Source organism: Nestor notabilis, unplaced genomic scaffold (assembly GCF_000696875.1).
Source record: "Nestor notabilis isolate BGI_N333 unplaced genomic scaffold, ASM69687v1 Scaffold30804, whole genome shotgun sequence".
In the NCBI taxonomy this organism is placed as follows: Eukaryota; Metazoa; Chordata; class Aves; order Psittaciformes; family Psittacidae; genus Nestor; species Nestor notabilis.
In genome coordinates, this window is record NW_009925643.1 from 1 (window position 1) to 10261 (window position 10261).

Sequence of the window (10261 nt, forward strand, 5' to 3'; positions counted from 1 at the left end):
AGGCGGCTCTTGCCCCACGGCCTCCCGTCTTTAAATAGAAGAAAGAAAGATTTCACTTCGTGATTCTGTCATCTTTTGTTGATGTATCGTTTCTAACGACTGCTTGCGCTGTGCTGGCGGTGTCCCGGCGCGGGCTCGGGGCCTTAGCTCTCTGCCGTGGCAACCTCGTGTGTGGCCGCCGCGCTTCAGAGCTCGGCTGCATGCCCGTCGGCCGCGCGAAACTGATAGGCCAAGAAATTTATTTTATGTAGGTATGTCAGTTACCCCATTGTTGTTATTTTCATTAGCGTGGGTATTTTGGATGGCAAACCTTGGGGTTTGAGCTACTCACAGTGCAACGTAGATTTTCTTTCCCCCGAGGATTCAGTCAGATGTCGATCAGTCAACAGAAATTCTTCCCCAGTCCCGTTGCTTATTTTCTAGAGGAGTTGCTTCACTTCTAGGAGTTTCGTGTAAAAACTTGGAAAGGATCCTCTCAAAATGTGGTTTCAGCGTGAATGTAGTACTTCACCAGTGTTGCACACGCTGAGGTTATGGCCCAGGCAAAGTGAATTAGCTTTATGAAGCATGAAAACTGGGGTTGTCATTTTTTCAGGAATAAACACTTAAAAATGCAGAGCCTGTGCATATACTCATATTAAGGGACCATAACATTATTTATGTCCTATTCCCAACACTGTTTCTCACTCCCATTGAATATGGCAATTCGAGCATTTGACCAACTTTATTACTCAATCCCTGAGTAACGTAGTTTTCATTACTTTTTCTGTGCACTATCTTAGGGATGTGATTTTTTTTTTTTTTTTTTTTAAACTTTCGAATTTACACATATATTCACAGATGAGAACATAATGAACTATGTAATCTGAGAATCTAGTTCTGGAATACTAATTCCAAGTGAATGTCCTGACATTTGAGGACAAACACTTGGGAAAATTGCTACCTCAAGATTATAGAAAATAAAAGCATAAGTAGGGCTCTGATGCAGTGATTGGGGTTTTTTATTATTTTTTTATTTTTTTAATCTGTGGACAGATATCGTCAGATATTGGAAAAAGCCATTCAGCTGTCGGGTGCAGAACAACTTGAAGCTTTGAAAGCTTTTGTAGAAGCAAGTAAGTGCATCTAGTATAGTGGATTGCACGCTAAGTGAAGGCCAGAGACCTGTGGGATTGCATATTTGTTAATTCTGTAAGAGGCTACCTAAACACATGATATTTTGGTCCTGTTCGAACTCAGACACAACTAGAGGAGGAACCATCATCACAACATTCAGAGATTTAGAGAGAATGGGCTTGTAAGGTTTGCAAGTGATTACAGCTTTCTAACCTGTCAGTGTGACAGTGTCAGAAGGTGAAAACATAAAGTAGTCTCTTAAATGCTAAAATTGATACTGGATGCCAAGCAGTATTTAAGCTAACACCCCCCTTCTTTCCCTGTCTCTACATGGTTTCAAAAACTGTCAGGAAGAAATGATAGGGGTTTTTTTTTTTGTGTTGTATTGGATTTTTGGCTAATAGTATACCTATATAAATTATACAGAATAAACTTAGTGAAATTTAGTCTAAAGGTTTACTTTGTCCAAGATGTTTCAGCAACTGAGAACAGTGATTCAGAATGAAACATCTCTCTAAACTATGAATCAAAGTGAGAAATTAATTATCTGTCAAGGGTTAGAACTCTAGTGACCTCTAGTGTAAATAAACTTTCCAGGGGGTGGGGGGGTGGGGAAGAATCACCATCTGAAAAAACAAAGAAACCCCCCCAAATTTCACATGGATACAGGTTTAAAAACTTGAACTATTCAAAATTAATCTAAAAGCAAGTTATTGCTTACAGTGAAGGCACTGACAAGCATTGTGTTTTTCTTCCATGCATCTCTGAACCAGTGGTGAATGAGAATGTCAGCCTAGTGATCTCACGTCAGCTACTGACAGACTTCTGTACACATCTTCCAAGTCTTCCTGACAGCACAGCCAAAGAAATTTACCACTTCACCTTGGAAAAAATACAGCCCAGAGTTATTTCATTTGAAGAGCAGGTGAGAGATCAATGACAAGGGTTTTTTTGTTTGCAGGCTTGGCTTTGGGGTTTTTTTCCCCTTATCTGCTTATGATTGTCTACAAAACTGTTCAAAACAGATGTTCCTACTTAGAGTCCAATTTTGCATTCCTGTTCATGCAAAAACTGAGCTAAATTCAGAGAGTATTTAGGACCCTGCAAAGAATACAAACTTTGTCACTTCATTGGGATGCTGGGCATGTAATTCCTCTGCTGCAGAAAAATGGCCTCTTACAATGAAACAATGCTTGAGCTACTGGGGGTACTGTTGAGACATACTGGTTCTTACTGTATCGCATTTTACACAGCTAAAGGAACAGGCAGGTGAGGTAAAGAGCGAAGCATCTTGACAAATAGTTTTTGTTTCAAAATAAATATGTGTGCATTTCAGCCATAATCATTTTACCAGAAAAAAATGTTCTTTTGAATCCCAGTTCTCGTTAACTACTGAACGTGCTGCAGTTGTTTTTCATTTCAGTCCTCAGTTTTGTTGTATGAACATTCACCATCATCAGAGTTTTAGTGGAAGATGTTTATATAAAAAGCCTTTAGGATCTAGTATTTGAGAAGAAAAGCGAAGCAGTTTCTGTCATGATTTGTATATGCTTGTCTTTATCTTTCATCTTTTTAATCAGTTTTTACTCTTAAGTATTAACTGAACATGCTTGCCTGTGTATTATAATGATTATGCATAAATTAAATCCAAGACATCAGATGATTCCTTTTTTTTACCCACACTTTTGCTTATAAAACTCACATTATAAGCACTGATATTTTACCTGCTGACAGCTGCTCTACAATGTAGAAGTTTCTGCATTAGGATCTAATCGTAGTTCACCTTACTCACATCTTACAGGCATGATATGAGGCATAACTGCAAGAAATGGCTTGTGAATCTTGATGCTCCAGTTTTTGAAAGCCTCATTTCATCTTTTTAAAAGCTTTATAAAAGGTTACTACCTATCGCTCGCTGAAGATAAATTCCTTTTAGTTTGTCACAAGCTTAAGTGGAAACGCTTCAAACCAGCACTCAGATTTAAAAAGTTTGGTATTAAAGCTTGATCCAGGAGTCCCACACGGGACTTCTTGTGTGGGGAGAGTCGTGTGTGTGCAGGTTGCTGTGTCTGTGGAGCTGGGGCATTGGTTGAGGGGATTCATGAACAAGAACAAATACTATGCAAGTTAATACAGAACCTTGCAACTTCTATAGCCTTTGCTATTGCTTTTATTTTTGTTGAGGTCGCTTCAATAAGGCAACATCTTGCATCAATCTATGAGAAAGAAGAAGACTGGAGAAACGCAGCACAAGTATTGGTGGGGATCCCTTTGGAAACAGGGCAAAAGTAAGTGCTGTGCTAGACATAGTCCTGTGTTGTTAAATATACTTGCTCCCTTTGTGCTTAACTATACCAGTGAGTGAGAATTTTGGGGCTGCATATTATTCCAGACTTCCAGTAGTTGAGGACAGAACTACTGTCAGATGACAAAAGCATAGCTTGATGACTGCATGTTAGAGTAAACAGTTTAGTGGGTCAAAATACTGCACTGGAAGTTGCAATGTTTATTAGTCTTGTTGATAAACAGCCTTTTTGATAGTAGTTCACAAAACTGCTTCTAAGTATTGAAAGGCTCTTGGAAGGTGGCAGTTCTTCCACGTGTTTGCCTTTGCAGTTCATAATGAAGACATATTTGAAATTGGATATTAACAAATACAGTTGAGGGGGTTTGTGGGGTTTTGTTTCTTGTGGGTTGGTTTGTGGGTTTTTTTTTTTTTACATCTAGAACTCTTGCAGTTGCTTTTCTTTGGCTGTACTTTCTATCTGCTTTCTCTGTGTGCATGTAGAAGGGATTGCTGTAGGTTTTGCATATATAGCACCAGCACCTGTTTATTCCACTTGAAGATTGCTTTTAAGTGAAGTGGCTCACCACTTATGACAAACTTCCAGTCCACTAAAACCAGGTTATTAGAGTGTGTATTTGTGTCTTGGTGGACAGCATTATTTCTGTTGGTGTTTGTAGGACCCAGTTCTATATTGGCATTCATCTCAGATTTCATTACACTAATTTTGTTGTTAGGAAAGAAGAAAGCAGAGTAAAGCAAATGTTGCCGAGTGCTTAAGAATCATATGTTTAGAACAGCTAAGAGCAAGGGTAGTTGTGGAGCAACTCTGAGCACTTGCTTTTCTGTTTCTCTACAGACAATACAATGTTGATTATAAACTGGAGACCTACCTGAAAATTGCCAGGTTATATCTGGAGGATGATGACCCAGTTCAAGCAGAAGCTTATATTAATCGAGCTTCCCTGCTTCAGAATGAATCAACTAATGAACAGCTGCAAATCCATTATAAGGTTGTCTAACTTGCTTTATTGCTTTCTCTTTCTAAAGAGAGATAATTCCACGTTGAGATGTTTCTATACAGTGCCGCTAAAACTTTCATAATGAGAAAAGAGACAAAGGAAAAAGCTTTTAAGTGGTTTTGGGAGCTTGAGAGCCACATCTTAGCAATAATTGAACAGCTCATTCCTTACGATTTGAAGATAAGTCTGTAAAGGTTCCTTAAATGCCAGCTTTACTGATTGAAAATAAAATTTAGGCGTCAAAATATGTGAAATATTGTTGAAAAATTTGCCTCCACTGTTGTCTGTAAATCTAAGTAGGGAAAAAAATAAAATCCAATATTAGGAACAGTGGAAACTTCCCCCTCTCCCTGCGTAATTGAATAGTAAGTCCCATCCATTAAAGTAGCTGTAAGTCTCGAGTAACGAAGTAATTGCTGACCTTTTGTGGGTTTACTGTGTACACAGTTCATACACTTAATTTCTCAAAGCATTTTAGTAACTGGGATGAGCAGTGATAACTATAGTGTGACAGTACCAATCAGGAGGTGGTGGCGATGGTGAAAATTCTACAACACAAAGCAGATGTGCCACGAGCTCATGAGTTATAATTTGGGGTGGGATTGTTTTGGTTTGTTGGTTTTCCCTTTTCCTGTTTTTCCTCCCAGACTATATTTTAAAGCGTGCACTCATTTGGTAGTGTAAATATTTTCTGTAAGCATTAAAAAAGCTTAAAGGAAAGAAGAACGATCAGATGCTGTTACAGTGCTGAAAGGAAAACGCAAACACTTGAAACATACAAATTGCTACCTAAGTGCTAGCTGTCAATGTCGGTAGGGGAAGTTTATGTAAGTACAATGTCAGCTGTACAATATTTCATTTACTTGTTTCTGGCATTTAGACATTTGCAGTGTTTAACATGTGAATAGTGCTGGGAAATGCACTTTCAGTTGCTTTCCTTGTTACTTTAGCAGGGGCTTTGCAAGTCAAGCTAATCATTCAAAGACACAGATTTCCCTAAGATATAATAAAGCAATGTTTATGGGAGCTGTCACTTGATAATGTGGCAATTTATACACCCCTATATTATGCAGCCTCCCCTGTTATTTTTTCCTGAGACATATTTTCTTTCTAGGTTTGCTATGCTCGAGTTCTTGATTACAGAAGGAAATTCATTGAGGCTGCCCAAAGATACAACGAGCTGTCCTATAAGAGCATAGTCCATGAAACTGAGCGACTGGAGGCATTGAAGCATGCTTTGCATTGTACTATTTTGGCATCAGCAGGTAAAATACATGGTACATTTTTGTATAAAAGACCCAACACAGGTATTTCATATCCCCTGAAAAAAGTCAGCTTATGCATTACTCGTAGTGGGGGATCTTGTCACTTAAGATTTGGTGAGGAATCCAGAATTGTGAACATGGTGTCAGAGTTACCTGTCGGCATACTGTTAACTCAGAGTTGGATTAGTTCTGTGTCTTTCCTACTGACAAGGTGGCATTTTGGCTAAAGATGCAGAAAATGGTCAGTGGCAGACAGTGTTTTAGAACTGAATACAACGGAGTTCCTTCTTTGGTAAAGTTTTGTTGGTTAATTAAATTCCTTGAGGAAAAAAATCATGATAACTCTCTTGTTGTTTACCTCTAAATACTCAGTGCTTTGGTGATCATTTAGGAGGATTCTTCTTTACTCTCCTAGGGCAACAGCGTTCTCGTATGCTTGCTACACTCTTCAAGGATGAGAGATGCCAGCAGCTGGCAGCCTATGGGATCTTGGAGAAAATGTATCTTGACAGAATTATTCGCGGAAATCAACTGCAAGAGTTCGCAGCTATGCTAATGCCTCACCAGAAAGCAACTACAGCTGATGGTACCTATTTCTCTGAAGCCTTGTGCTAGGCATAACATCCACTGGAGTTAGACTTGCCCAATGCAGTCAAGAAGTTTGATGGAAAAGAATTTAGTTTTGCTTATATGATTATTTTAAAATTACTTCCCAGCATGTTACCCTCAGTATAGATTAATACTAAAGCTTCTTAGCCATAGTTGATCTTTCTGATTGGCTTTTAAGGTTTTGAAATACTCTTCTAGAAGATAACTTGTAATATTCTTGTTTCTCTGTCCATGTACAGTCCTCTTCACTGACAATCTCCCAGGGTTTCTAACCTTTCCTCATACTTTGAGTCTCTGTCCTTTTGATCTTCTCCAGTTCTAAGGCACTGTTATAAATAGGATGCCTACAAACATGTGACATGCACAAAGCCGTAAATGGTCTGTGCAGATGACAGATTTATTTGAACTGCTTCCTGACTTGATTGGAAGATGACAGATAGTGAGGGGGTGACTTGGACCTCAAACTCTCCACATCTTTTTCTGCTGTCTCACTGACATTAGCTCTGTTCTTGGAACCTCTGAACAGTGAGAAATATGTCAAGTAATGACCTCACTGAAATCTTAAACACTCTGGTCTCAATTTCCTAAATTGTTTCTAAATTAGAAGAATATTGAAGTGGAAAAATACATAAGCATGATACGCCTCTTAATCAGGAAACCCTTCCTAATGAACAATATTAATTGATTAAAGACAAATAAACAACTGTGCAATCACAGAGGTGAAAACTTAGTACAGATGATTACTAACAATAAGCTACAGTCCTTTCCTTGGGTCAATTTGTTATTTATGTATAAACTTGTACTGTTTGTCCATGTGAGTTAAAGAATGCAGGTTAGTTGGTATTTAATAATGCGCCTATCTTCAACTGAAGATTAAGGGGCAAATGAGTTATACTATTAAGAAGAGAGAAATTAAGTGAAGGTTTATTGTCATAAAAACATAGTAAGAGAGAGGTTAACTTTAAGTACTGTAATGAACAAAAAAATGCAGTGGTCTTTCCATTTGGCCAGCTAGGAACTGATCGCAGAAGGTAAAACTCCTCAATTCTGATGCTGAGTCCTGTAGCGAAACCAAAGGCTCCACTAGAAATTAAATAAAAGGGTTTAAGCTACCTGTCTTAAAATCAACCACATCATCCACTATGCATTTTTTGTTCACTTTCCTGCACATAGCAAAGCACCAATGCAAGGCAGATGCATCTGGACCTTATGCACAAATCACCTCTTTGTTTTCCATCTGCTCTACCATGTAAAACAAATATTTCAATCTTATAGTAATGGATTATTTTTTTTTCTTATCTATCCCCTAAGGTTCCAGTATCCTGGACAGAGCTGTTATTGAACACAACTTGCTATCTGCAAGCAAACTTTACAACAACATTACTTTCGAAGAGCTTGGAGCATTACTAGAGATCCCTGCAGCTAAGGTATCCGTTTTCTACATCTTGTAAAAACAAGGAGCATCAGAGACATGAGAAAACAGCTGTAGTAAATATTAGGTAAATAAGTTAAATATTAAGAAAGAATATATTATGAGGAAGATTAAATCCCTAGCACACCTTATGAGAAGGAAAGGAACATGATGTGGAATGAGCAATAGAGAAGTTAGATCTGCTGATAGTATGTCTAATCATTTCATAATTAATGTTGTCTGTAGGTTCCCCAACCCCAGCATGTTGAGATATTGAAAAACCTGTAAGGGCTATTAAGTCTCAATAATTTTAAACTTGTTTCAGAATAGAAGTTGTTTCTAACATCTTTCTTTCATTATTTCAGGCAGAAAAGATAGCTTCTCAGATGATAACTGAGGGTCGCATGAATGGATTCATTGATCAGATTGACGGAATTGTTCATTTTGAGAGTAAGTTCCACCACAGTAATTTATTTGTTTAAGCACCACTCGGAATGAGCTTTTTGAGTTGTTGTGTTACAGGATAAGGAAATTCCGTTTCTTAGTATCGTCTGTCTCAGACGAGCTTGCTGCGTCTTGCTGTGGCCAGGAGGTGGCAGAGTTTGCCTTGATGGAGGCTCACACTCACCCATCCTCCCTTGCATTCTGTTACCCACGGGAAAGTGGGAATTCATTCCTTCAGTCTCCTTGTAAGGAGCAGGTTCACCAGGAAGTTTTTTGTTCAATTCTACTTTGCAATGCAGGAGTTAGGCTTCTAACAGACAGCCAAAATCATTACAGCTTTTGAATACGAAAATGAGTATGATGTAGCTGCCAGGAGAGTTCCTCTTTGAGGTAGGCGAGCAGTTGAAAAGGCAAGGGAATCACTAAGGCTTACATTGTTTTGTATGGCTTTTGTTTAATGTTTGTTGGGTTTGGTTTTTTTGTTTGGTTTTTTTTTCCCCCCCAGCTCGTGAAGCTTTGCCAACTTGGGACAAGCAGATTCAGTCGCTGTGTTTCCAGGTGAACAACCTGCTGGAGAAGATAAGTCAGACAGCTCCAGAATGGACAGCGCAAGCAATGGAGGCCCAGATGGCTCAGTGACTGTACGGCCATTGTCTGAATGGAGGCACTCAACCCCCTGCTGTGCTGGAAGAGGGGAACTGATTAGGACTGTGAACCAAACAAATAAACCACTTCATTTCTACACATTCTGCTTTCATTCTGGCTTAGGACACAATTGGGTGATACAATGTTTGGTGTGACAGTCCCCTGGTTCCCTGAGCATAGAATGATGCCGTTGCTGCCTCTGCATTGCACTCTACTGTCCTGAAAGCTGTGGTTTACACATAGGAGCAGCTGTGATGTCTACAGCAAACTTTGGTTTTGGTTTATTTAATTTCTTTTTTCCTCCGCTGTATTGCTATAGCTTTGTAGCCTGTTACTTCATAAAATGCTTGTTCTGCTGTGAAAATAAAAGTGCCATGTTTCTTTTAGTTGTTATTATTCTAATAAAGGCTGGAATGAGCCTCTTGGTTCAAGTGTTGCAGGGACCTGGGTTTGGGTTTGGTTTTTTTTTCCCCCCTTAAGCAATAACTTGAAATAAGTTGAATTTTTGGAATTAATTCTAGCCACTGAAAATGTTAAATGGAAACCAGCTTTTTTCCTTCTCTGTTTATAAAACTTGTCTGAAATCTTAACTGAATAAAATACTGACCCTTATGCATTAGTGCAGCAGGGCACAGTTATCTGTGCTGAGATGGAGTAAAGACCAGTTTTCCCAAGTTGTCACAATGATATGGTAAGTGATGAGAACATAGCATGTGCCAAATGAGGTAAGCTGAGTATGCTCTTTGTTTTATTTTCTAGGTCAGCATGAATTGGTAATTTAACAAAAGTATCCATGCTGGTTTATTTGGAACTGGAGGTGTAACAGGAGACTTAACAGGTAGGGATTCTGCACTACAGAAGATTAAACACCTTCTGAAACAAGTGGCTGGAGAATGCTGTACAGATTACTTAGAACTACGTAGAGGTGTCACATCGTAAGTGAGGCTAATTTGAAATGTTTATGCATGGCTAGGAGGTATCACAGTGGCCCTTTGATGTGTGTCAGCCTCTTTACCTATTCTTAGGGTCTGCCAGATTCAAGGAGTCTTGTGTGATTTGCCGGAGAGGTTTCCACAGAGAGCTCTTCTGGTAGTGGAGAGCCAAGGCAGAGTTTCATCAATAGCTGTTCCTACCCAGAAGTTATGTTTTATTTTGAGATCACCTTGTTCAGGTTGCAATTCCAGCTTTGATGTGAATTACTTCAGCTCCTTTTCCATTTCAATCAGGTTATGATACTATAAATGAGGTTTCAGTCTTAGGTTCATCATGATCTTTTTGTCTTTCAATCTGGAGGATGTTGATGTCTTTGAGTCAAAGGTTTTGGCTTAGTCCACAACTCCAATGCCTTGGTTTTAATTTTGCTCCCCCCCGCCTTTTTTTAACCTGTTCATGTATTTAGGTTTGTAGTGCTTTTAGGTTTTTAGAAAAGCCATGAGCCTGGTGAAGGGTGGTTCATCCATAAATA

At 38.9% G+C, this 10261-nt stretch overlaps 1 protein-coding gene across 1 annotated transcript; it reads left to right on the forward strand.

The window, feature by feature from the left end:
• Positions 1 to 1012: 1012 nt before the first annotated feature.
• On the forward strand, positions 1013 to 9216 carry COPS4 (COP9 signalosome subunit 4; the record flags this gene model as incomplete). The annotated part of the gene is given in 9 exon segments (XM_010013149.1): positions 1013 to 1115; positions 1890 to 2041; positions 3301 to 3404; positions 4260 to 4413; positions 5537 to 5687; positions 6103 to 6273; positions 7608 to 7723; positions 8073 to 8157; positions 8657 to 9216. Coding segments are annotated over 9 exon segments (1170 nt in total), but the record flags the coding sequence as incomplete, so codon positions are not given.
• Positions 9217 to 10261: the final 1045 nt, after the last annotated feature.